The following is a 27,441-nucleotide window of genomic DNA, read 5'->3' as shown; positions in this document are numbered from 1 at the left end:
TTGGAATTTAGACGTGGTACTAAGATTCCTCATGTCAGAAAGGTTCGAGCCGCTACAATCAGCCTCCTTTAAAGATCTCACTTTAAAGACTCTTTTCCTGGTTTGCTTAGCCACAGCTAAAAGAGTCAGTGAGATTCACGCCTTCAGCAGGAACATCGGATTTTCATCTGAAACGGCTAAATGTTCTTTACAACTTGGTTTTCTAGCCAAAAACGAGCTACCTTCTCGTCCTTGGCCGAAATCGTTCGATATTCCAAGCCTATCGAATATGGTTGGAAATGAACTAGAAAGAGTCTTATGCCCTGTGAGAGCTCTTAAGTTCTATTTAAGACGAACTAAACCTTTACGAGGACAGTCAGAAGCTTTATGGTGTTCAGTTAAGAAACCATCTTTGCCTATGTCAAAGAATGCTTTATCCTATTTTATCAGACTGTTAATACGAGAAGCTCATTCCCATCTGAGTGAGGAAGACCAAGCTTTGCTGAAGGTAAGGACACATGAAGTTAGAGCTGTCGCAACTTCAGTGGCCTTTAAACAAAATAGATCTCTGCGAAGTATAATGGACGCAACCTATTGGAGAAGCAAGTCAGTGTTCGCGTCTTTTTATCTTAAAGATGTCCAGTCTCTTTACGAGAACTGCTACACCCTGGGACCATTCGTAGCAGCGAGTGCAGTAGTGGGTGAGGGCTCAACCACTACAATCCCCTAATTCCATAACCTTTTTAATCTTTCTCTTGAAATGTTTTTTTTGTTGTTTTTGGGTTGTCCGGAAGGCTAAGAAGCCTTTCGCATCCTGGTTGATTTGGCGGGTGGTCAAATTCTTTTCTTGAGAAGCGCCTAGATTAGAGGTTTTGATGAGGTCCTGTGGTATGGGTTGCAACCCTTCATACTTCAGATCCTAGGGGTCGCTCAGCATCCTAAGAGGATCGCGAGGCTCCGTAAGGAAGACGTACTTAAAAAGGCAGAGTAATTGTTCAAGTCGACTTCCTTACCAGGTACTTATTTATTTTGTTTTTGTTATTTTGATGACTTCTAAAATGAAATAAAAAAATCCTTAGCTCATAATAATGTAAACATTTATTGCTGGTCTCTACCCACCCCCCTGGGTGTGAATCAGCTTATATAATCACCGGCTAAGTTTAATATTGAAAAATGTTATTTTGATAATAAAATAAATTTTTGAATATACTTACCCGGTGATTATATATTAAAGGACCCTCCCTTCCTCCCCAATAGAGACGCAGTGGACCGAGGAGAAAATTGAGTTCTTTGTTTACAATGAGTACCGAGTACCTGCACGACAGATGGCGCTGTTGAAGTACACCCCCTACCTGCATAGCGATCGCTGGCGGATTTTTTCCGTAGAGTTTTCTGTCGAGCAGCAGAGCTGCAGCTTATATAATCACCGGGTAAGTATATTCAAAAACTTATTTTATTATCAAAATAACATTTTTAACATTTTCGTTCAGTCTAACTGGTGTGTAAAAATTATTATGATAAAGTATCAAACACATGTAATGTTTTAAGACTTGCCATTCACATGCAGTGGTAAAACTTTTGCAAGACCCTTTTTTTACATTATTTTGAAGGTTTGCTGATACTGCTGACTTGGAAATGAAAGAGACTCCACTACATATAGCTATTAAACGAGGGCATTTAGACGTAATAAAGGTATTAATGGAAAAAAATGTGAGTGTTGATGTGACAGATGTAAAAGGCAACTCGGTGTATCACATTGCTGCACAATCAAATTCTACTATCATCCAGGTAAAGTTTTTTGTATAAAATGTCATAAGTTGAATAAATTTGCAGATAAAATGTTGACCATGAATTAGAGCTGAAAAGAAATTCAATCTATAGATGTTAATACGTCACTTATGATATTAAGATTGCATAATTTTGTTTTATAAACTTGATAAGACGTAAAATTTGCCAATGACGAACAGTAACTGAAGTAAATTTAAGATTTTTACTTAATTGCATCACTTTTTTAAATGATTTAGAATTTTGTTTAGTAATTATTAACAAGTGGAATATTTGTTTCAGATAAATATATGACTGAAGTAGTGTTAGATCTCAAATTTATATGTTTGCGCATCTATTTTTAGTTGGTAACACAGAAGTCCTCTCGCCTGTTGAACACTCCCAATGAAGCTGGAAAGACACCTCTTCACTTAGCTTGTGAAGCAGATAAGCCTGAGTGTGTAAAAGCTTTACTCTGTGCAGGGGCTGATGTCAATGTTGCAGCAACGCATGATTCAGTTCTGCCAATTCACACGGCAATGGCAGCAAATAGCACGCTTTGTGCCAAAGAAATCATTGCCATGTATCCAAACCAGCTAAATGTTAAAGTAAGTACTTTCGGAATTTCGTATTGCAATTTTTAATTGATTGAACTCTGCTTACATGACATATAAAATGTAAATGTGGGTTTTAACTCATAAATTAGCTCAGGCATTTCTAGGATAAGTTGAGAATAATCTATGGTATTGCAAATATATTTACCTTATATTCTTAATGGACTTGGGTTTCTGCACTTACAATTGAAAAGAAAGTTATATATTTTATCCAGTGTGCTGAGGATGATAGTATATATATAAAGAAAGAATTATTATTATATAATCCTCTGGTGATCCTGGCTGGAACAAAATTGCTGTCAGGCACTGGACTTGCAAAATTTCTTATGATGATCAATTATGTCGCACTGTATGTCAAACTATTCTACTTATGTTGACGTTTTAAAATGTACACTCAAATATGAACCAAGTTTGAAGTCTTTGTGACAACAGTCCAAGCTTACAGCTGATTACGAGAAGTTTGGTTAATCATTATCTTGAAATATGACCTTGACCTTCCAAAATTTAATAATTTCTAGCTTATTACATAACAGTTAATCCCTGCAAGTTTCAGTACTCTACGATTAAAATTGTGGCCAGGAAGCTGTTCACAAACAAGCACACATACTCATACAAACACAAACAAGGAATAAAACATAAACTCCTTCCAACTTCATTGGCAGATGTAATTATACTGTGTTAGTAAAACAGTAATGAAAAACAAACAAATATACATAATGCCTTTGCTGTATAGCTAGCACATGTGAACTATTCGGTGATAAACCCCTCCCATTTCAGCGGTAATCCCCAAATCATCTGCCTATATATGGCAACTCCGATAACCCTTCATTCTTCATCTCATCACTTAACACATCCATGACCATCACAAATAAAAGTGAGCTTAATGCTGACCCCTGGTGTAATCCAACACTTATTACAAAGGTTTCTATTTCCCCAACAGCTGATAATACTTTAGTCCTTGTTCTTTTGTACATCATCTCTACCATTCTAACCGACTTCGGGACTTCCCTCTTCTTCAAGCACCAAAACATCACTTCTCTTGGTATTCTATCATAAGACTTCACTAGATCTACAAGAGCACAGAAGAGCATTTGGCTTTCCTTTAGTCTCTCTCTCTCTCTCTCTCTCTCTCTCTCTCTCTCTCTCTCTCTCTCTCTCTCTCTCTCTCTCTCTCTCTCTCTCTCTCTTTTCTTTTTTTTTGTACCTAGGTTATTATAATACAGTAATGGAATCCACAATCTCTCTCCCCCTCATGAATCCATACTGCTGTTTCCTAATCTTTACAATTTGATAGTTAGTACCCTCTCAAAACCTCAAAGCATCCTCTGTTAATTTAGTTCCCCTGTATGTATGTATATCTTATTGAGCTACTAGGTTAATATCAGTCTTTTTTAACTGTGCTTTTGTCCACTGCCCATTATGTCTCAAGATATTTGTATAATGGGGAGTGCACTATAGTCTTTTGTGTTCAAGTTTTTCTTTATCTCATGTAGTTGAAAGCTATTTTAGATATTCTTTTATTATAGGACATGAAGCATGGAGGAACACCATTACATTGGGCAACATCAAGAGAAATGATCAATGCCATGAGTGATTACGGTTGCAGTGTCAATGCACGGAACTTTCATGGTCTAACTGCTCTTCATAAAATGGTGAGATAAATGTGTTCGTATAGAAAAAATTATTATTAGTTAATAGAAATCAGCAACAAAGTGCTGTCCTTTGCAAACTGTTAGTGTACTGTGCAGCATTACATGAGATGGAATACAATTTTATTGTTACGTCAAAATTGATTGGAGGAGGTAGGAATTTCACTCAATAATGCCAGTGGTGTATTTAGAAGATATACACTTCTTTATTACCAAATCTATTATCTAATATATACCTTTTAAAGTTATGTTGCTTAGTAGACCATAAATGAGAAAGGTTCCCTTTAGCAGCTCACTGTTTTTATGAAATATGTAGAGTAGTGATTTGTTTTATAATATACATAATAGGAATGCTGCATTAATTTATGAAAAATATAGGAATATAAATAGCTTCAGGAATACTTTATACAATTTTGAATGACTGTTTTTGATTATGTAACTTTCATTGTATTTCAGGTTGAGCATAATAGGCTTTCCTGTGTGATCACACTGCTGACCAGAGGTGCAGAGGTCAATGTTTGTGATAATGATGGCAACTTAGCTTTACACTTAGCTACTTCTCCTGCTGTTGTGCAGGCACTTCTTGTATTTGGTGGCAAAACATCTGTTCTTAATAAAAAGGTATGTCTCCCTTTTTTTCTGAAAGTATAGATCTTTAGTAATAAATTACTCTGAGTTTCACTTAAGTACGCTAACAACCCAGAAAATATGTTGCAAAGGAAACAAATGAGTGGATGCTCAAAGAAAAGATGTTATTTTTCAGTCATGGAAAACTAGAGCGCATCATCGCGACAGGGATAGGGAACAGATGACACCTTGACTTCGCTCTTAGTGCTCTTCAGAGCATCGAGTGGCCTCATCACACTCGCTTGATGTTGATGTCTATTGTTTTCTTTCTGCCAAGGATAGGTACTCAGTGGATACACCCTTGAGGTGTTCAGTGACACTTTCCCTCCTATCCCTCAGAGACCAAGGCACCTTGTTCCTCTTAGGTTTCGAAGGGGAAGAGAGCGAGGGGCAAATCGCCCTCTGAACGGGAGTTGGAGCGACATTTGCCAGTTACCTCTTCTGTTGCAAAGTACTGCCCTAATTCCATTCTTAGACCGGCCTGTGAGTATTCCAAAGGGAAACATGAACCTTCAGTGTTTCGTTTTTAGTCTCTGGAAGTTATCGACCGTACAGCACCCGAGATGGACAATGCTAAGACAGTCTCCTTTCATCAAGGCCTTGCTCTCTTCCATGCATTCACCAACCTCAGCGAGGTTTCTGCAGATCCCATCTAGGGCAGGAAGATAGCTACTGATTGACACTTCAACATCCAAGACCATCCAAGACTGGAAGATGCATTAGCAACTCTCTGGTGGATATAAGAGGTGCCTCACACTGAGGGACCTGGGGGAACCCAAACCTAGAATAAGGTAAGGCAATAAGGCAAGGGTCAAGTCTTGCCTTTGAGCTACCATGGTTAGTTCATGCACTTGCAGCACTTAATGTGGTCAATTCTCAGATCTCTGGTTTGAAGAATTCTCTATGTTCAAGCAAGATCCTGCCTCCAGCCCTTTCACTACAACAAAATTCTACATCCCAGAAAAAGTAGATCTGTTGCCTCTTCTGATCAACCCAGCAGCAGCAGTAGCAACACTGACAGCTGGGGCTCCAACAGAGAAATTCAAGTACAAGGGCACCGTATTCTTCCTCAGCCTCTGAGTCTGCTGCCATGGAAACTGCTTTCTTGGCAAGCCTTTAAGTGACTCCTTGGACTGTCCACTGGTCAGGGGCAGTATGAAATACAAAAGCATATCCTCTTAGTCATAAATGCATTTACATATTTAGTCAGTAAGCTAACCATTGAGCCAATTGGGTCTTGAAGAGAAGGAACCCAGTTGTGTACTGCTTCACTGGTCAATGGGGTAAGAAGTACTCATCCTAAGGAATGCCCCAGTGCTGGAGTCTGTGGCCCTCTTCCTGCAGAAGGATGTCGAGACTACAGTGGAGAAATGGAGAAAGGTGAGTCACCACTCCCTGATCCCTCGAGTGGTTACCTTTAAGGCTAAGGCCTTTCAAAGATAACCACTTGGAGCTTCTTTGATTCAACCCCTGATGACAATACTGAAGAAACCTGCTGCGTCGTTCAGATCTTGATCTGCTACTTCATGTTTTACCTATCCATCAGTCTGACAGAGAGTACCTCTGCTCCATCTTCAAGGGAGTTGTGTACTACTGTAGTTCAAAGTCCTGTGAAGACTGTCTACTGCTCTCCAAGAGTTCATGTGAGTGTTCATGCACATCTTGCTTTGGGCCCACGTGAATGGGATTCATCTTCTCAAGTATCTTAGTAATTGGCTGATACTATCATCCTCTAGGGGACAGTTGCTTCAAGATCTGAGAATAATTATTAATCAGTAGTGAAGTTTAATGTCCAAACAAATGGATGGAGTACTTGGGTAAGCTGATAGACACAGCAGCAGCGAATGTCTTTCCAGCAGACGATCATATCAACAGACTCAGGAAGGTAGTGCATCTGTTTCTGATCATTCATCAACTTCCAACTCATCAGTGGCAATGTTTTCTTGGACATCTTTTATTATTGGAGAAACTGTTGCCTCATAGGCATCTTCACCAGCAGCCTCTACAGTGGTGTCTGAAGCGTCACCGGCGAGCAACCAGAAATTCCCCCTTTCAAAGGCTGCCGATGAAGTATGAAGTAATAGATGATCTATCATGGTGGCTGATTGACTAAAACTTCACCATTTGAGTTCCACCCATTCTATGTAACTCCAAGATGCTGCTGTTCACGGACGCATCTAATAAGGGGTGGGGTGCACACGTGGTTTACTTTACTAAAGAAAAGCTGTTCATTGATATGTTGGGAATGCAAACAGTGCTTCTAGCATTGCAAGCTTTCCAAAAGAATTTGATAGAGTACTTGGTATCGTGGATGAGCGACAACACCACCATAGTCCCTACGTCATCAAGCAAGGAGTAACTGTTGACAGTCCCTCTGCTAGTTGGCAAAGCAGGCACACACTTGGGTATTTGACAATGCAGTAGAGTTGTCAGTGAGGTTTATTTCAGGCAAGAGGACTCCTAGTGGACACGTCGTGACCAGGTGTTAGGATGGGAGTGATCACTGCTACCCTATGTGGCAGAAAGGCTTCTTGCCCTTTTTGGGGTTCCTCATCAATAGACTTGTTCACCACCTGTCTGAGCAAGAAGCTTCTAATATTTTTCTGTTTGGTCCTAGATCCATTTGCAGTGATAGATGACACCTTCCAACATCCCTGGGACAAGATGGATGCCTACGCCTTTCTATCCTGCTTGATATGTCAATTAATTAAGACTGTTGGCGACATTAAGCGTCAGGATGACCCTAGTGGCTCCCAAATGACCATACACTGAATGGTTTCCAGATATGCTGATGCTCCTTGTTGAGATACCAAGAGAAATACTCTAATGGATCAACCTTCTCCATCAGCCGCCATCTGCAGAGGTACCCCAGCTCGGTGGCATCCCTGTCACTTCACAGGTGGCGACTATCCAGCATCTCCTTTCAACAAAAGGCTTTTTGTTAGGCACTGTACAGGAGATGTCTGGATATCTCCAAGATCCTCTGCAGCTGTCAACTAGGGGAAGTGGGTGATCTTTTGCGATTAGTATCATAGATGGGATACTTCTTCAGTCAGAATCTCTGCAATTTATTGCTGATTTCTTCATCTACCTTCATTGGGGAATTCTCCTCTTAGTCTTCATGGTGAAAGGGTATTGCTTGGCTTTGAGTCTGGTGTTCAGATTGAAGGGCGTAGACCCTTTACTATCATTGGATTTGTTTGTGGTCATGAAGAATTCAGGCCCATGGAATGGGACATCACAAGAATTCTCAACTCACTTAAGCGGTCTCCGTATGAGCTCATAAGGAGTGCATCAGACAGGGATCTGACTCTCAAGACTTCCCCAGCCATTTATGACTCTAGGTTTGAGTCTTTCTCTGACTTTTCTTTCCAAGATATGACTAACACTCGGGGTAACATGCTTCTCTGTCATGTGAGGGGGCTACAGCACTACCTGAAAAAAACCAGCATTTCAGACGGGCACCAGAGGCTTTTCTTCATCACCAGTAGGGCAAAGAAGGGTTTATCCAAGAACGCAGTTTTTTTTCTGGCTTCGTTAGACCATCAACCGCACCTACCCCAGTTCTAAGACATCAGTTGGAATCTACAGGCACAATCTCATAAAGTCTGTGGTATCAGTTCCAACCTAGTCTTCATAAGGAATCTTTCAATGGCATAAGTTCTGAAAATCGGTGTCTGGAAACATCAAGCAACTTTTTCTGTCCACTATCTTCGGGACTGTACCCACAAGTCCCTGGATATGTTTACCCTTGGGCCTGTGGTAGCTGCTGAGCAAGTAGTGTAGCGAGCCTAGCTTCCTCACAGGACAAGAACCATCTCATCTGTGCTAGCGACCGTGATATAAGTCGAAAATGAGAGGTAAAAGTGTTTGGCCCTTTTTCCTCTAGCAGTCGTGCCGTTATGAGCTGGATTGGACTCTAGATGTAGGTAATTCACTCGATCGATTGACAGAATGTATACAAACCCACTTCACATAAATGCCATTACATCATTCAAACACTGTTTCCTTATGTATAGAGATTCTTCCATGACCGCCTACCAGCTCAGCGTAGGGAGCTAGCTTAACACCTGCGATGTCTTCAAAGTACATGGCCATTTTCTCAGGTTAGTTAACCAGCCAGTTTTGGTATATGGACTTTCGCCCTCCTAAGGATGAGTCTCGTACTAAAGGAAGATGGGTTGTATTCGTGTAGGAACAAACTACTCCGCAAATCCTTGGTCAAATTCAAAGTGATGTTTGCTCCACCTGGCAAATAGATGGAGCCTAACCTCCACCAACTATGTTTACTTCTTCAAAGTTTAAACAGATTTTTCTACTTTCCTGAAGTCATGCTCATGTTGTGATAACAAAGTTTAAACAGATTTTTCTACTTTCCTGAAGTCATGCTCATGTTGTGATAATATTGTATTACCATTTGGTTTATTTATTATACATTAGGCTATGGGAGATTAGGACAGTCTTTAAGTTTAGGGATCTCTATCAAATTATTAAAGTAATTTTCAATGCTGTTTGATGAAATGTACCATAATTATTATTTTTTCTCAAAAAACTTTTCTTGTAAAATAGGGTTGTGCTTTGTAGTCCTGCATGCATAGTATATAGTAATTTACTTTTCCCAAAAGTATTGGCAGTGCCAATTTACCTTACCAGACCTAGTGCTTGGCTCCTGCCCTAAAATTCACAGTCTAATCTAAAGTACTGGGGGTCTTTTATACAACAAATTTTTTTTAGTGTTTATAAAAAATGTCAGAATAGATTTTGATTATTTTAATTTTGTGACTGACATAATATATGACACAAATATGTATTTTATGATTATCCTTGGTTATCAAGTTTATTTTTGAAATTTAAAAGAATTGATGAGCATGATATTAGTTTTCTTAATTTCTCTTATCAATAGGGAGAATCTGTCCGACACATTATAGCCAGCAGTAGTTTAAGGGAAAAGAACCTCATGCTGTACATCCTTCATGCTGTAGGTGCTCCAAGGTGCAAGACAAGGCTAGCAAATTGCACAGATGGATGTTCGCCATCTGGTTCTTTCGATGGAGTACCACCAGATAATAATCTGATTTCCAGAAGTAGAATTTCATATGATGACATTCTGGATGCTGCTACATTAGGGAAAACAATAACAGAAATACAAAGAGAGATACATTCTGAGGCTCCATTGGGGTAAGGGATTTACTGTATTTATGTTTTGGTATTGGGATGAATAAGTTTGCATTGAAATTAGTTGTAATAATAACATGACATGCTTTTAGAGAATAGTGATTCATACTCTTATGTCAGCAAGATATATTCATGAATAATACCTCTGAACAGAACAAGCTTTTAAGTGTAAATGCCAACTTTACCTCTAAATACTCGTAAAAACGACGAAGAAAACTCCCCCCCCAAAGCCACTATACCTTTACTCCTTTAGAATAGATAACAAGACACTCCCCAGCTGCTGAGACGGGAGTTACGGCCAGGAAAGTGACATAAGGCTGAGCCCAGAAAAAGGTGTAAACATTGTTGTAGATATGTTGTTACATGCCAATTTAATACCTCTTGTTTTTTCTTATTTCATTTTTTAGGGCGGAATAACGTGTTTTCCCCTCTAGGAGTGTTTTTTCTTCTTTTTTTTATATCCAATATATGCTATCAGTATCTATAAGGTTAATAATTCACTGTGCTTTTGGTCTTGATTTAAAGAGAAAATGTTATTTTTGGATTCGGTGGATCCTCATTCACTTTATGTACCTTTCCGGGGAACTAGATGAGATTTTTCTACTCGTTGCCCTCGGTGGATGTTTCTTGATTATGTTAAAATGGGATCTTATCTTAAATGGGTTAAGGCTACGGCTAAAGAACAGGAGGCTAAATGTAAATGTAAGCTATTAAGTCAGACGAACCTGCTCAAATTTTTATGCCATATAATATTTTGCTTCAGTCTGCCTTGCTCTCTTCCGGTGAACCATCAGATTTTTTAGCAGTTTATGATGATTCATATCTTTCACGTAGAGTTGATAATCTTTTGTGCCTGGATATGTTCAGTTTTGGATTTGATCAATACTTTCATTCAATCTTTAGGGGTTGTTAAACTTTTTTTAATAACGGAAATGTTTCTGCCCCTACTTGTGGAAATAGTGTTGAACTAGCTTTGTCATTACAGAAGGGGGAAATTTTATTGAGTTTTGTTTAATTTCGATCAAAATAGTAAAGTATCTGATATTAATAGTTTTTCTCTTGATGATAATGTGAGTTCCATTGATATGCATCAGTTTTCTGCCCCCTCTCACGTCTTGCCTAGAGATAAATTTACAGTGCCTTACCTTCCTCTGTTTTTGTTAACCAGAACGGGCTGCCATATCAAATATTTGGGCTTTTGCATTCCCCCTTTGTATCTGAGCAGGTAAGACAAACAGGCATTTCCTGTCTTTAATGACTGGTCTTGTGTTCTAAGCAAAAGGAAAACTGTTTAATTCAAAGAGTGGAAGTATTTGACAAAGGCTAAAATTCTGTAATTTTGGTCATTTGGTGATTTAATAGCCCTCCCCTGCCAAAAAATCCAATCTTTGAATTAGTCGTAATTTCTTTTCCCAAAGATGGCATATGGACAATTGTATTAAATTTTTGTTTTAAAATTATTCTTAGCTCAGGAAGCTGACAAAAAAGCAATAAGATCTTATGTTCTCCAAACCAGTTTTTAGCCTTGAGCCTTTAATAGAAAGATTTTGCAATTGCTCTAAATCTGAACCTGTTTGAGTACAGTGTGACACATAGATCTGAAACTCTTAATAGCTGAAATGGAGTACAGTAGTTAGTTGCTTTCAGCCGCCAGATTGCAAGCTGGATTCCGTATGAGAATCACTTTACAATGAAAGAGAATGGGAGAGTTTTATTTTGAGGTAGACATCAACACAGCTTCGATTAGAACCAACATGAACATAATTTTTCTTTATTTAAAGGGTACCTTGAATGAAATAAAGGTATTGATTTCTGTGGTGAGGTAAAGGTTTTTGGTTCTATTCGCACTTCTATTCAGCTTCTTATTTTCAGAGGTAAGATTCAAGGAGATAAATAAGATTTTTTAACTATGAAAATCTTGGATTTCCTTACTTAACTCTGACCAGAATTAGTGACTTTCCCGAATCCCCTCCTCTAAGGTTATATTTACCTTTGGAGAATGAATCCACCTACGGAGAACTAATCCACTTAGATCTGTGGCAATGTTTATACCTTTTCACTGGGTCAGCTTTACTTCATTGGCTTGGCCACACTTCTCTTCTTGGCAGCTGGAGATTGTTTTGGCAGCTAGTTTAAAATAAGGAAAGTATAGTTGCAGGAGGAAAAGTTTATTCTTTTTTTTCATGTAGAGTTTGCCAAGTTGGCCCATCCACTTAATAGTTTGTTCTATTCAGAGGTAAGTATGGAAACAAAAGTTTTAGCTTGACAATTATGTTTAGCTTGAGTTACAGCATAAAATTTACAGAATAAGTTAGCTTTATATTGATTCTACGTTTATTTGATGAAGTTTATTTCTCCGTGCAGATTTACAAATTTTAGTCCGAGAGGGAGCCCGAGAAAAGGAGGTCGCATTCTCTGCCTTGATGGTGGAGGCATTAAAGGTTTAGTTTTGATTCAGTTGATAATTGCCATAGAAGAAGCTGCTGGTCAGCCCATAATCAATCTCTTTGACTGGATTGCGGGTACAAGTACAGGGGGTATCCTCGCCTTAGCGTTAGCCTTAGGTATGTACTTTATATTTTCTTGTTTTCATATATACAGTACTTCAAATTATCATTAAATTTAGTTACATATATTTTAATCAGACCGCACTAGTGTTGAAATTCTTGATTCATGTGAATGGCCCTCTGTTCCGAATGCTAATTTTTATTTTACTTAGATGTAACTTTACAAATGGTATGATAATGGAATCAAAGGGTCTATTTTATTCCAGGGAAAAGCTCTCGATATACTCAGGGACTTTATTTCCGAATGAAAGATCTAGTGTTTGTTGGCCGCAGACCTTATGATGAAAAGCCTTTGGAGGACATTCTAAAATTAGAGTTGGGAGAAGACACTATGATGTCTGATATCAAGGGAACAAAGTGAGTTACTGTATTATGATTGTAATTTTTCTAATTTCTTTACGTTTTTCAGAAAAAGTTTCCCGTTATTTTGGAACAAATTAAGAGTAGTGATTTTAATGAAGTTATAATCTGGCTAAAGATTTGAAACTGTCACAATTGTTGCAATTTTTAAAGCAAATTTAAATCAGATTTTGGTATAATTCCTAAAGCTTAGAGCTCCTATTCAATCAGATTAAACTTACTGAGTACTCACTGTAAGAATCTGGGAGTGTTTGCATAAATAAACATCAAACTTCAAAAGAATACACACATGGACTTATGTATCTATGGTCATCGTTGTTTGTACAGTATTTGTTTTCTCCGACACACTTTTTCATCACTTATTAAAGAAGAACATTGGTCATATTTCAAGGAATGTTTTGAACATGTCATTTAGCAGCCATTAAGGGATGAGTATATCTTTAGTCTCTTCAGAAAGCATTATTCAAATAGAATACTCTCATTTAAACAGTGTAATTGTAACTGGAGTGTTAGCTGACCGCTTCCCAGCTGATCTTCACCTTTTCCGAAATTACATAAGTGGAGAATCCCTTTTGCATGCTGAGGGTGCAAGTGTTTTCACGGCAACCAAAACACCTGACCAACAACGTGTGTGGCATGCAGCTCGAGCATCAGGGGCAGCTCCTTCGTACTTCAGGTAGAGTATTTGTAACTGATTACCATAGACTTTCATGATAGAATTAATTTTGAAAAGAATTTACCATGCAAAGTCAAGATAGAAAATTACTACAATACGAAAAAATATCTTTTGACAGGTCTTATGGAAGATTTATTGATGGTGGTCTGATTTCTAATAACCCAACGTTGGATGTATTAACGGAGATTGTCGAATACAATATGACTCTAAATGCTGTAGGGAGAGGTACTGAGGCTGTGAGGCCATCTGTAGTACTGTCTTTAGGAACTGGTAAACCTCCAGTTTGTAAGGTGAGTGATATATATAAGCCTCATATCTTATTTATTGACTTTATCTTATTGTGTTGTCTTTTTTTATTTCTCCTACCTGTATTTGTTTTTTTATTTGTCTTAGACAATAGTTTATTCTTTACTTTTCTATTTCTTTTTCATTCAGGGCTGATTTTTTTTTTTTTTTTTTCGCTATTCCAACTAGGTTTACAATTTGGCTACTGTAGCTTTGGGCTTGTGCAATCTGTGTCTGCAATTGTTGTTTCAGTTTTATTACTGCTGCTACTACCACTAATATAATGATTTTAGTTAATATTTATGATAATAATAGTACTGTAATAGAAATTTATAAATGGTCTTGTGTATGATAGTAGCTGTACTTGCAGATATATTTTTTTATAAAGACTATTTTTACGACAATTCTGCTGATGGAATCATTATCACTATTTGTAGAGATGTGTGCAAGAATACCTACTGTACTTCCTAAAAAATAATGGTAACAATACAGTAGTAATCTCTCTATATGAGTGCTGTCGTGAAGGATCAGATTTTTTTTTATCTAGTTTATAAAATTTGTGACTGAAGGGTCGTAATTTATGATAGAGTGTTAGAGAATATTTTATTAAATGAAATCTATTGTTAGTGGCGTATAATACAGTACTTGAGTGTATGTTGTAAGATAGTTTATTCGTTCCGTAACTGAAATACAAACCACACTATTTAATATGGGTAATTACTTCGGCGTAGCTGAAATGACGAGCCATTAGAATTTTAACGAGGGTTTACTACCCCACCGATAGTTAGTGGTGGGTAGGGAGGGGTAGCTTGCTACCCCCCCCCCCCCCCCCTCACACACATCTGTGAATACTTCACTTTGCTTTTGGCTCGGGTGGCAGACGGATGTGTCCGCTTTCACCCTCGTTTTGTCAGCCATTAATCTGTCTTTGCTTTTTTTTTTCTACAGTGTGTGTAAAGTTGGCCTCTACCCTCATGCGTAAGTGTCCTGGGTTACCTGACCGCCATTGTGGCACATTTATGTCTCTCCCGGGGTGTGGGAGAGGTTGTTGCCTCCCATAGCGAGGCAGCTCTCCCTCCTCCCCCGGAGGAGGATATTTCTTTATCTGTGAATAATATGATTTATTACAGCTTTGGGCTTCCTTGGGGCTTCAGGGTTCGCCCTCCAAGGAAGCCCGGTTTGACGTGATCAAGTTAGGAGCAGCTGTCAAGCAATCGCCGACGGTAGCAGAGATAGATCCTCTGTCTATCGTCGACGTTGTTGTGACAGAGGCCTCTGATGTGTCATCTCAAACCTCTGCTCCTGTTGTTGCTGCAGTAGCTGAAGGCTTAGTTTCTCTCTCCGAACATCCTTCGAGGGAGGAGCTAAGTCCTACGGTCTCTCCTGTCGGTGATTCTCTCCTTCGGGGGAGTTCACTCACAGAGACTCCTCTTCGGAGGCCTGCTGATGGTCAGCTTGCTGATCCCACGGCCCCTAGAGGGTGTATAAGGCGGAAGGCTCGTCCTCCCCTTCGCCGTAGAGGCCTTCCTTCTTCTCACAAGGGAGTTAGGAGGCGCCTCTTCGGCTCGTCATCCCCGCAGTCCTCCGCTGAGGAAACTCGCCGTTCGCCGATCCTGCCAGCTACCACCTTGGACCTTTCCGGAGATCGTTCGCGATCTCCTTCGGTGGAAGGTCGTCCTTACTCAGGACACTCTGACCTTTCGCCCTCCAGACCTGGTGACCTGCCGTCACCTTTCCAGGCTGCTGATGCGCTGTGGGCGCCTTCACACCCTGTCATTACACAGGCAACGGTCCCTTCGGGGCATAAGGGACTTGAGCGCAAACCTGTGCCTCAGTCCCTTAAGCGCCAGGTAACCCCTGCGCGCCATTGACCTGTTGCAGTAGTTCCTGTCATAGCGCGGTGCGCGCACCTGCTGCTGATCCTGTGACTACGCGCCAGGTTTCCCCTGCGCGCCCACGACCACCTGCGCGCCAGCACGCACCTGCAGTTCCTTCAATAGCGCGGCAGTGCTCAGCTGCGCGCAAGCGCTCTCCTGCGCTTAAGCACTCTCCATCTGTTGCTGTCATAGCGCGCAAGCACTCTCCTACACGTCAGCGCTCCCCAGTGCCTCAGCGCACATCTGGGCTCAAGCGCCCAGTTCCAGAAGTTCCTGATATAGCGCGCAAGCACCCACCGGCGCACCAGCGCACATCTGTGCATCAGCGCACAGCCCTGGAGTCTCCTAAGTTAGCGCACAGGCGCTCACAGGGACTAAAGCGCTCTCCAGCTCAACAGCGCATTCCTGTGCGCCCGCATCCTGATGCGCGCCCAGTCCAGCAGCGCATTCCTGTGCGCCCCCATCCTGATGCGTGCCATGCGTGCCATGCGCGCCTAGCGCGCCCGCGATCTCCGGATCAGAGCGCAGTTCCTGTTCCTCCTGCTCGCCAGCGCGCACATTCTCCATCGCTCGCCCACGATGTTGCACAAACGCGCCTTCGCCCTATGCTTCAGCCAGATATGCACGCCTTGCGCACACGCGCCCTGCGCCCACGCGCCCTGCGCCCACGCGCCCTGCGCCCACGCGCCCTGCGCCCACGCGCCCTGCGCCCACGCGCCCTGCGCCCACGCGCCCTGCGCCCACGCGCCCACGCGCTAGAGATATTTCTCCAGCACGCGCGCGCACCACGGTTTCGCCCTCACGGGCCTTTCAGCAGGTTCCTGCGCGCCCACTCGATCTATCGCTTGCACGCGCGCGAGCGCTCGTCCAGCCCCCTATGCATATCCGCGCGCCCTCGCCATCACCTTCGCGCCCACGCGCCCTCGCCATCACCTTCGCGCTCCCGCACCCACGCGCCCTCGCCATCACCACCGCGCCCACGCGCCCTCGCCATCACCTTCGCGCGCGACGCATGCGAAAATTCTCCCGCGCGTGACCGAGGGCAGGGCCCATCGCGCGACCACCAGCGCAAGTTGCAGCGTAATCGCCAGCGTGAGTTGCAGCGCGATCGCCAGCGCTATCCCACACGCAAAAACGCGGGGCTTCAGGCGGCCAGGTTATCGTTTTCTCGTTCCCCTCCCCGCAAGCGCAGAACAGCGCGCTCGTAGGAGGGGGGGAGGTTTCCGGAGAGGTCCAAGGATTCCTTTTCTCCCATTTCAACATCTTTTCAGGCGGACCCTTGTTTGGTGACTCCTCCTAGGGATCGAACGATCCCCTTCCCTCCAGAGGGAGTGTCTGACAGAGCGACTGTCAGCCAGCAGCCCTGGTTTGGAACCATTGTCAGAGCTTTCGTACAGGCTTTTAAGCCTGTATTCTCTGAACTAAGTCACAAAGCAGTGGTGGCTTCATCTCCCCTGAAGAGGAAGAGAGGAGTCCCCTCCGTGGTGACTTCTCCTAGGGCTAAACTGTCTCCTCGGAAGTCTTTGCGAAAGGCTCCCTCTCCCCCCAGACTTTCTCCCCTCCCCCAGCAGGTGAGGATTTCCCGTCCTCAGGGGAGTCGGGTGAGGCGGGTCTTTCCCCCATCGCACCAATGGGGGAAACCCCCGTCTCTCCCCGAGAAGTCTTCCCGCATTGGGGTTGAGAAGAGCCTTCCACCATCGTTACTGGAGTCCTGTATGCCTCCCAGGAGGGAGCCAGGAGGGAGCCAAAGGACTCGAAAACTTTGCCTAAGTCTTCGGCAAGGATTAGACAGGAGCCAGCCAGACCCTCGGAGAATGTCCACGAATCTCCCCAGGAAGAGCCTCTGGGGACAGGAGACCTTGCTGCTAGCCCTTCGGGAGGAGAGCTTCAAGAGTCAGAACATGCGTTCTGGCAAGTTCTGACCCACATGAGAATTCTCAACGGGTTTCCGGACCCAGAGATTCCTCTGCGTGAGGGCAAGGACACGGTCTTGGACCGAGTCTACGGTACCCAGAAACCCTTAAGGGCCAGTGCAGCTTTGCCCTGGTCACAGGGGGTGAAGAGTGCCAGAGACAAGGTCGAAGGCCAGCTCTCTGAGCTTGCCTCCACCAGCAGATCCAGCGCCGGTAACAAGCTCCTCCCGCCTCCTCGGGTCCTTCAGAGGAGGTACTTTGAGATCTTGGAGGAGACTTGTTTAGCTCTTCCTTTGCAGCATTCTCTGGAAGAGCTTACCGGGGGAGTCCCTCTAGAGAGACTCTCCAACCGGCATGTCTCGTATTTGGCAACAGAGATCCTAAGCCAGGAGAAGGTTGCGAAGTGTGCCATGCAGGCAACCTCGTGGCTGGACATCTGGCTAGGGTCTCTGGACATCCTGGTGGGGTCTGAGGATTTGTCCAAGGAAAGCACCAGGAAGGCACTGGAGACCTTTTTGCTCTCAGGCACGCGGACCATCGAGTTTCTAGCCCACCAAGTCTCGAGCTTGTGGGCTAACACGATCCTGAAACAACGGGACGCAGTGACTGAGAGATTCCATCAGAAGGTCCCCAGTACCGACGTCAGCAGGCTCAGACATTCTTACGTCCTCGGTAAGAATTTGTTTGAGCCTAAGAATGTGGAGCAGGCTGCTGAGAGGTGGAGGAAATCCAACCAGGATTCCCTTCTTCATAGGGCCCTAACATCGAGGCCTTACAAACCTCCAGCAACCCAACAGCTCTGTCCTGCCAAGAATACAAAGAAGGCGACAGCAGCAAAGACAAAGGTGTCTAAGCCCTTTTCTGTCAAGGACAAGAAGGGCAAAAAGTCCTCCAGGGGAGGTAAAAATCCTAGAGGGAGCAGCCGAGGCCGCAAACGTTAGGATTGGCAGTCCCCCTGCATGTCCACCAGTGGGAGGATGCTTGCAAAGTTGCTCGACAAGGAGGCAGCAGCTCGGGGCAGATCCCTGGATGATCTCCGTGATCGGTCAGGGATATCGCGTCCCATTCACAACATCTCTACCTCCCCTGACAGCGAATCCAGTGTCATTGAGCTCCCTTACCATGGGATCGGTAAGGGGGCAAGCTCTTCGGGCAGAAGTCGAGACCATGTTGAAGAAGGACGCTCTCCAAGAGGTAGTCGACGGGTCCCCAGGCTTCTACAGTTGACTCTTTCTTGTAAAGAAGGCATCTGGAGGCTGGAGACCAGTCATCGCCCTCTCAACCCTGAACGGGTTTGTCAAACAGACACCGTTCAGCATGGAGACGGCAGACACGGTCAGGCTTGCAGTGAGACCACAAGACTTCATGTGTACACTGGACCTTAAGGATGCATACTTCCAGATCCCAGTCCACCCATCTTCAAGGAAGTATTTAAGATTTTGCCAAGACAACAAGATCTACCAGTTCAAGGTGCTGTGCTTCGGTCTCTCCACAGCTCCTCAAGTGTTCACCAGAGTGTTCACCCTGATATCATCTTGGGCTCACAGGATCGGTATCCGTCTCCTCCGTTACCTGGACGACTGGTTGATCCTAGCAGACTCGGAGGCAACCCTTCTTCGCCACCGAGACAAACTTTTCGAACTTTGCCAAGATCTAGGGATCATGGTAAATCTCGAGAAGTCCTCTTTGCTGCCCACTCAGAAACTGGTATATGTAGGCATGGTCATAGACACCAATCTCCACAAAGCCTTCCCATCAGAAGACAGGATAGCAAGGCTGAGGAAGGTCGCGAGGCCTTTCCTCAGACGAGAAGAACTTCCAGCCCAAGCGTGGTTACGTCTCCTCGGCCATCTCTCATCCCTGGCCCGTCTAGTTCTCAATGGTCGCCTCAGGATGAGATCCCTCCAGTGGTGACTCAAGTCTCGGTGGAATCAAGGTCACGATTCCCCGGACATTATGATCCCCATGGGTTCTGCGGAACAGATGGACCTTCGGTGGTGGGTGGCAGACGAGAACCTACGAAAGGGAGTGGATCTTCTCGTCCTCCCCCCAGATTTGATGATGTTTTCGGACGCATCAAAGAAAGGGTGGGGGGCCCATGTTCTGAACCATAGGACCTCAGGCCTGTGGTCAGAATCAGAAAGGTACTGTACCTCCATATAAACCTGCGAGAAATGAAGGATGTATTCCTGGCTCTTCAAAAGTTCCACCAAGTCCTGGCGGGCCACTCCGTGGTGGTGATGAGCGACAACACCACAGTAGTGGCTTATATCAACAAGCAGGGAGGTAGCTTTTCAGAACAGCTATCCCATCTTGCAGTAGAGATACTGAGATGGACCGAAGTCCACTCGATCACACTTTCGGCTCGCTTCATTCCAGGCAAGAGGAATGTGCTCGCTGACAGTCTGAGCAGAGCGGCGCAGATAGTGAGTACCGAGTGGTCTTTGGATCGTCAAGTAGCCAACAAAGTCCTGACTTTGTGGGGTTCCCCGACTGTGGATCTGTTCGCCACAGCGCTGAACTTCAAGCTTATTCTGTACTGCTCCCCAGTCCCGGATCCCAAGGCTCTCTGGCAAGATGCCTTCCAACAACGGTGGGACAACATCGATGTCTACGCCTTTCCCCCGTTCTGTCTGATGAGGAGGGTGCTCAACAAAACCAGAATATCGGTCAACCTCTCGATGACCCTGATAGCTCCACTATGGCATCACGCAGAATGGTTTCCGGATCTTCTGCAACTCCTTACGGAGCTCCCGAGAGAACTCCCTCCACGACACGAGCTACTCAAACAACCACACGCCAACATCTTTCACAAAGCCGTAGCTTCGCTTCGACTTCACGCCTGGAGACTGTCCAGCATCTCCTCACAGAGAGAGGATTTTTGCAACAAGTTGCGAACAGGATGTTTGGACACCTGCGTAGGTCATCCGCAGGGGTCTACCAGGCGAAGTGGCGAGTTTTCTGTGGTTGGTGTCGTGGAAGGGGTATCTCTCCACTTGATGCCACTATTCCAGCAATAGCGGAGTTCTTCGTGTATTTGCGGGAAGAAATGCGCCTTTCAGTCTCGGCAGTGAAAGGCTATCGCTCAGCCTTAAGCCTAGCCATCTCCTACTGTGCCCAGTAAGGAGTCTGAGGTTTTATCTTAAGAGAACAGCTGCAGTTCGTCCCCAGGTGCAAGCCTTGTTTGTGAGCACCGGGAAAACGAAGAGGAGGGTCACCAGGAATACCATCTCGGCCTGGATTCGCAAGGTAATACATCTATCCTTGAATCCTGACCCTCCTCCGTCACGTCGCCCTAGAGCACATGATGTTAGGGGCGTAGCTACGTCCCTGGCCTTCAAGAAGAACTATTCAGTGACGCAGGTCCTGCAAGCTGGGGTGTGGAAGCGTCGGACGACCTTCACAGCCCACTACCTGCAAGACGTGACACACAGGAGACTCGATACGTTTTCTATCGGCCCTATGGTGGCTGCACAACAGCTGATCTAACCTCAGGCTCCTTAATGGACAGGTAACAGAGGGTTGAGGGCATTGTTACTGGGTCTTAGTCTGCATGAATGAAAAGGTTTGTCTGGCCCTTATTCTTTTCTTCATCCTCTCCTCCCTTGGAGAAAGCAGGATCCTGGGTTCTCGGCATAGCTGACCTCAAACCACAGCAGGTAAACCATGCTTCCTTGTGTTCCTAGTATTAAGGTTAATACTGTCACGTCCCCATACCTTGACGAGGTGGTATTGGGAGAGTCCTAGCCTAGAATTCTATCTGAAGAACTCCAGGTCAACTTCCTAGGACGTGTCACACTACTTACCTTCACACACAAGCTTATGTAGGCCACAGCAATTGCACAGCAAATGCTAGCGAGACGCAGGAACTCCTTATTCTTGAGTACTTACACACTCAAATATTGAGTCCCCGGGCAAAGCCAAAGCCAGTAATGGCCGAGACTTACCACCCTTCCTAAGGGGTGAGTCACCCATATTAAATAGCGTGGTTTGTATTTCAGTTAAGGAACAAATGACAAATTCGTAGATAATTTGTTTGTTCCAACACAAATACCTACCTCGAACTACTTTCTTAGGAGTTACCTGTAATCTCTTCTCTACCGACCAGAGTTTTGTGTTGTATACCCTACGCCTGTTTTCTATGGAGGGCTAACCCGGGAGTAAAGAGAACGTGCCCCGATGGTAGACCTGAGCTAGGTCGGCGTCAGCTTGGGTCCCGTTAGTCAGTAAGTTCTCTGGTCGCGTCGTGATACCATCACGCCGCTTTCTTCTCTTACGACCCTTTGTGTCCCGACTCGTGTGTCCCATGTGGTTACCGCGTGGTATCTCTGTGCTTATCCCTTGTGTTCTTGCGTGTTCACTACCTTTCCTTGTGCTTCCCAAGTGTATTCCTTGTTGATTCCCTTCGTTCCTGTGCCGTGTGGTTGTGTGCTGTAGAGGCAGAGTGTGCTCGCCATCGGATACGTGCATTGAGTGTGTTAGCTGGAGTGAGATCCAGTGGGTGCGTTACGGCACTAAGAAGAAGAAGTCGTCGAAACGTTCGCCCAGGAAATCTAGCATCTCTTCGCCGTTACCGTCACCCAGTGGACGGTCCGACGGGGCTTCTGTCTTGCCTTCCCCTACCCAGGGTAGGGGACGAGGTAAGTCCGTTGCGGGGAAAGAGCTGAGGGCCCTTCCCCAGCAGTCTAATGTGTTTGAAGTGGGGGTTGCTGGGTCTTCTCAGGCTAGTGGGGAGCCTGGTAGTGCTGTGTCTGGGGGTTCTGGAGACTCTGCCCTTGTGCTTGGGGGGCATGTTTCCTCCGACGACCCCTTGTGGTGTAGTAATGTTGTGCCTGTTTCTTCGCCCGCTTCATGGGCCTGTGTTTCAGGTTCTTCAGCAGCTGGTGACGCCCAGGGAAAGTTGGACTCCACAGTAAGTGAGCCCTTCGGGTGGAGGCTCCCTAAAACGCCAGGTAGGTCCCCAATGCGGATGGAAGAGGGCCTGGATACCTGGTTCCCTAGTGTAGTGCGCCCAACCTCTTTTCCAGCTCCTCTGACGGCGGTTCCAGGGTCCTTCCTACAACCCTCGACCTCTGGTACGCAGCAGATCGCGAAGCCCTCCGTAGCCCCCGCTCCTGCCCGTCGTTCGGGTGGTACAGTTTCGTCGGGCTCTTCAGATGGTGGTGCTTCGTTCTCTTCAGAAGAGGAAGCGAGGAGGAGACATCGGCGACGGAGGGAGCGGTCCAGGAGCAGATGTTCCCGCTCAAGATCCCGTTAGAGGTTCAGTTGAAAATGGTCCCGGTCTCCACGGAGGAAGTACAGGAAGAGTAGGTCCCCCGATGGTGATTGGGTCTTCGTTCCCCGTAAGAGTGAGTTGCAGTGTTCCCCTGACCGGCGGTCCAGGGATTTCTCGCTGCTAAGGCCATCCTCCAGACGCAGATATGACCCTCGCAGGGAGAAATGCGAGAAGGCCGCTTCAGGCAGGCGTTAGTCCGCGAAGCTTCCGGCTCACCCCGCCCAGCGGGGGGAACTGTGCTTCCGTAGGGGCAGCCTGGCCGAATCAGCACAGCTGGTTCGGCCCTCGGACTTAAAGGAACGGTTCCCTCCGTCTGGTCAGCCCATGGGATCCACGTCCTCGTCCCCCATAGAGAATGCATGAACGGTAGTCCTCGCCGGCACGGCGATGCCAGTTCTGACCCCCGAACCTGGTGCGGAGGTTCCCGCCGGGGAGGACTGGTACCACCGCAGGGGAGTGCCTGTTGTTCCAGAACCGAAGCGCCTAGTGGGAGTGCCCGGTGACCCGGCTCCTCGGGATCAGGCGGAAGGTACTGCTGACGATAGAGAAGGTTCCCCGACCGAGGACTCGGCGTATCGGAAGGTAATTGGCCTGATTCGAAGGCATCATCGGATTGAGGAACCGGTCCCAACCGACGAGGAGTACTGGAGGTCCAGCCTGACCCGCTTGATGCAGGCACCCGTCCAACAGAAAACCTCCCTGGCCCTGCCTGTGGCCCAAGATCTCGTCCTGGGACGGGCTCATGTTGATAGAGTTGTGGCAGGCAATGCCGAAGCTCCCAAAACACACAGCTCCTCGAAGTTGCTCCAAGGACTCAAGACACAGAGTAGGTTCTATGTGCCAGAGGGACAACGACCGGGAGCCTGCAAAGTGGAGCCTGCCCTCGACGTTCTGGGACAGTGTGCCCTGGAGGACAGAGCCTCCTCAGCCCCGATTTGCTTTTCGCAGTGGGAGGCTGCGATGATGGAGGAGATGTTGAAAAACTTGGTGCACGTCTCCTCTTGGTTGGACTGGTGGGCTTCCACGCTGGTAGGTGTTCAAGCCACATATGACTTAACAGACCCAGAGCAACAAAACCTCCTGAGGGAGCTTATCGTCTCCGGGAGCAAGACCCTGAAGTTCCTTACTTATCAGTCCCTTGCCGTTTCAGCGAACTGGGTTCTTCGCAAAAGGGACACTATTCTGGCGAGGCTTTCCCGGAAGGTCCCAGACAGAGAGGTGAGGGCTATGAGGAGCCTTCCTGTGTGGGGTGACTCCTTGTTCCCCTTGAAACAGCTAGAGGAGGTTATGGAGAAGGTAGCTAAACGAAAGGAAGTGAACGCTCCCAGGCCTCAACCGGTAAGGAGGCCCTCCTACAAGAGGACAGCATCAGACGGGCCCTCTACTTCTCAGGCTCCTCCTAACCTGACGAGGAGAGAAGCCCTTTCTTCCTCGTGGGCTTCAGCGCCACAGCCCCCCCGTAGAGGATCTCCAGCAGCGTCTGCCTCGTTTAGAACAGGGTATTCTGCCTCCAGGAGAGGCTGTTCAGGCTGCTCCTCCAGGAGGAGGTAGAGTGGGAGGCCCCCTACTCCTGCCCAAGCCTCAGGTTGGGGGATGCCTCAGACGACATTGGCAAGCATGGAAGGCTCACGGAGCGGAACCCTGGACAGTATCCGTACTGAAGGAGGGGTACAGGCTCCCGTTCTTAACGGAACCCCCACCTTTGATTCCGGCCAGCCTGTCGGAGTGGCTGGCACCCAAGGACCTGTTGAAGAGGGCGGCCCTTCAAGAAGAGGTGTCCACTATGTTGGAGAAGGGCGCCATGGAGGAGGTCCTGCACCCAGGACCAGGTTTCTACAGCCGACTATTCCTGGTAGAAAAGGCGACGGGGAGATGGAGACCGCTGATAGACCTGTCAGCTCTGAACAAGTTTGTGCGCAAGACAGATTTCAAAATGGACACTCCAAAGTCGGTCTTGCTGTCCTTGAGGGAGAAAGACTACATGATGACCATAGACCTCAAGGACGCATACTTCCATATCCCGGTCCACCCCCTCAAGCCGGAAGTTTCTCCAGGTGAAATGGGGTACCCAGATCCTGCAATTCAAGACCCTCTGCTTCGGGTTGTCGACAGCTCCCCAGGTATTCCCGAGAGTCTTCACGACAGTCTCGGTGTGGGCTCACGAGCGGGGCATTCGCCTCATTCGGTACCTGAACGACTGGTTGCTTCTTTCCTCCTCAGAGGACGTTTTGAAGGAGCAAGGTGTAAAACTTCTCCAATTTTGCAAGGGTCTGGGTATCATGATCAACCCAGAAAAATCGAACCTATCTCCCTCCACCAGGATGACCTATTTGGGGATGACACTGGATTCCCGACTAGTGAAGGCTTTTCCGTCAGTGGAGCAGGTAAGCAATCTAATAAAGATTCTTCTCCCTTTCCTTTCGGGGCAACCCAGGAGGGCGAAGGACTGGCAAAGGCTAATAGGTCATCTGGTGTCATTGGAGAAACTGGTTCCCCAGGGGAGACTCAGACTCAGGGCCGTCCAATGGAACCTGAAGAACTTCTGGAACCAACTGGACTCGCCCCAGAAATTAATTCCAGTTCTGCCAAACACAATACCCTCCCTGGAATGGTGGCATTGCCGGTCGAATACGTTCAAGGGGATGCCCTTCGCGACCGAGCCTCCCGAGGTGCTCCTATTCACATACGCCTCCAACCAGGGATGGGGAGCCCATCTCCTCAACGAGACGGCGAGAGGAACCTGGATGGACGCGGAGAAAGGCCTACACATCAATGTCCTAGAGTTGAAGGCAGTCCAAAAAGCTTGCCTGCACTTCATCGATCTACTAAGGGGAAACACTGTGGCGTTGATGTGCAACAACGCCACAGTAGTAGCGTACATAAAGAAGCAAGGAGGCCTCAAATCAAGGGAGTTGTGCGATCTCGCCCTAGAGATCTTGGATTGGGCGGAGGAGAACCAGATAGTGTTATTGGCAAGGTTCATCCCCGGGAAGAAGAACGTCCAAGCCGACGGTCTCAGCAGGATGGGTCAGATAGTAGGAACAGAGTGGTCCCTCCTCCCAGAAGTAGCCAGGCTCATCATTCAACGGTGGGGTTCCCCGGGATGGACCTCTTTGCAACCAAGCTGAACGCACAACTCCCCGTATATTGTTCTCCTGTCCCAGACCCAAAGGCAGCCTTGGAGGATGCCTTTCAGCACAAATGGGACAACCTAGACGTGTAAGCTTTTCCCCCCTTCACGTTGATCAGGCAAGTGCTCAACAGAGTAAGGGCTTCCCGGAACTTAAGGATGACTTTGGTAGCGCCCTGGTGGCCGGAGAGAGAGTGGTTCGCAGACCTAAAAGACCTGGCAAGCTATCCTCCGTGGCCACTCCCCGACAGGCCAGATCTTCTACAACAGCCACACTTTCTCAGGTTCCACGACAACCCACAGTCTCTACGCCTTCACGCCTGGAGACTATCGACCGCCTCCTGAAGAAGGAAGGATATTCATCCGGAACGGCTAAGAGGATGTTGCGATACCTGAGAAAGTCGTCGGCAGCGGTCTACCGAGCGAAGTGGGCCTCTTTCACGAAGTGGTGCGCTTTGAAGCGCATAAAACCCCTCAAAGCCTCAGTCCCAGATATCGCAGACTTTCTAGTATATCTCAGGGACGAGATAGGGATGTCAATCCCAGCTATAAAAGGAGTACGAGCAGCCTTTGTTCAAGTCTTCCTTCTGAAGGGCATCGACCTGGGCTCCTCTAGACACATCTCTATGCTTATCAGGAGTTTTGAACAGTCCTGCCCCCCTCAAACTGTTAGGGTGCCCCAGTGGGACTTGGCTAGGGTTCTGAAGATGTTAAGTACCCCCCCGTTCGAACCGATGAAGGATATTGTAGACAGGGATCTCACTCTCAAGACGGTCTTATTGTTGGCCTTGGCCTCTGCGAAAAGGGTAGGGGAGATCCATGGGCTGTCTATGACGTCTCTCATTCGAAGGGGTGGAGAGAAATCTCCCTCAAGTTCGTCCCTTTGTTCGTGGCGAAAACCAAGAACCCAGCAGTCTGGGATCCTAAGTTCGAGGGGTTCTTTCTGCCAGCTATTCCTAGGACTGAGAATCCAGAGGATTTGAGGTTATGCCCTGTCCGGGCCATTAGGAAATACCTTGAGAGGACTGCACATCTCCGGCCGGGCATCAAGAGCCTTTTCGTCTCCACAAATGTCACAAAGAAGCAGGTATTGAAGAATACCATATCCTTTTGGTTGAGACAAGTTATTGCCAGGGCCTACAAGGAGGAGGGACTGGCCGTGCCAGGTACTCCTAAGCCCCATGACATCAGTGGACTAAGCACTTCCTTAGTCTTTGAGAAGAACATGACAGTGGGCCAGATCCTTCGGGCGGGAACCTGGTCGAACCAGTCGACCTTTACTGCCCATTACCTCAAGGATTACTCAAGAAGGTCTTTAGATGGGTTCTCCATTGGGACAGTCATCTCCGCGCTCCAAGTGATTTAACGGTGAAGCCCCAGGCACAATCGTGGATAGCAAAACCAGGAGACACAGGTTCGTTCCTTTTCACCCTAATCCCTGTTTCCTATCCCTATCGGAGATAACCACACTTATGTAACCAATGAAGAACACGTCTCTGCAACTTTGTTACTGGACTCAACATCAGAAGATTTTTCAAAGGGTGAGTACT

The 27,441-nt window shown here is 46.2% G+C and overlaps 1 protein-coding gene across 1 annotated transcript in view; it reads left to right on the top strand.

The window, feature by feature from the left end:
- iPLA2-VIA (calcium-independent phospholipase A2 VIA) overlaps positions 1-27,441 on the top strand; it is an 83,000-nt gene that overhangs the window by 38,573 nt on the left and 16,986 nt on the right. Inside the window, exons 5-13 of the mRNA XM_068374381.1 lie at positions 1,590-1,767; positions 2,109-2,351; positions 3,884-4,009; positions 4,463-4,627; positions 9,537-9,811; positions 12,173-12,372; positions 12,582-12,732; positions 13,226-13,411; positions 13,530-13,701. Coding sequence (XP_068230482.1) covers positions 1,590-1,767; positions 2,109-2,351; positions 3,884-4,009; positions 4,463-4,627; positions 9,537-9,811; positions 12,173-12,372; positions 12,582-12,732; positions 13,226-13,411; positions 13,530-13,701 — 1,696 coding nt within the window. The remainder of the gene's footprint in view (positions 1-1,589; positions 1,768-2,108; positions 2,352-3,883; positions 4,010-4,462; positions 4,628-9,536; positions 9,812-12,172; positions 12,373-12,581; positions 12,733-13,225; positions 13,412-13,529; positions 13,702-27,441) is intronic.

The sequence above is a fragment of the Palaemon carinicauda genome, chromosome 5, assembly GCF_036898095.1.
Source record: "Palaemon carinicauda isolate YSFRI2023 chromosome 5, ASM3689809v2, whole genome shotgun sequence".
Taxonomy (NCBI): Eukaryota; Metazoa; Arthropoda; class Malacostraca; order Decapoda; family Palaemonidae; genus Palaemon; species Palaemon carinicauda.
The sequence above is the reverse complement of the archived record's forward strand: the minus strand, read 5'-3'. Positions and strand labels throughout refer to the sequence as shown.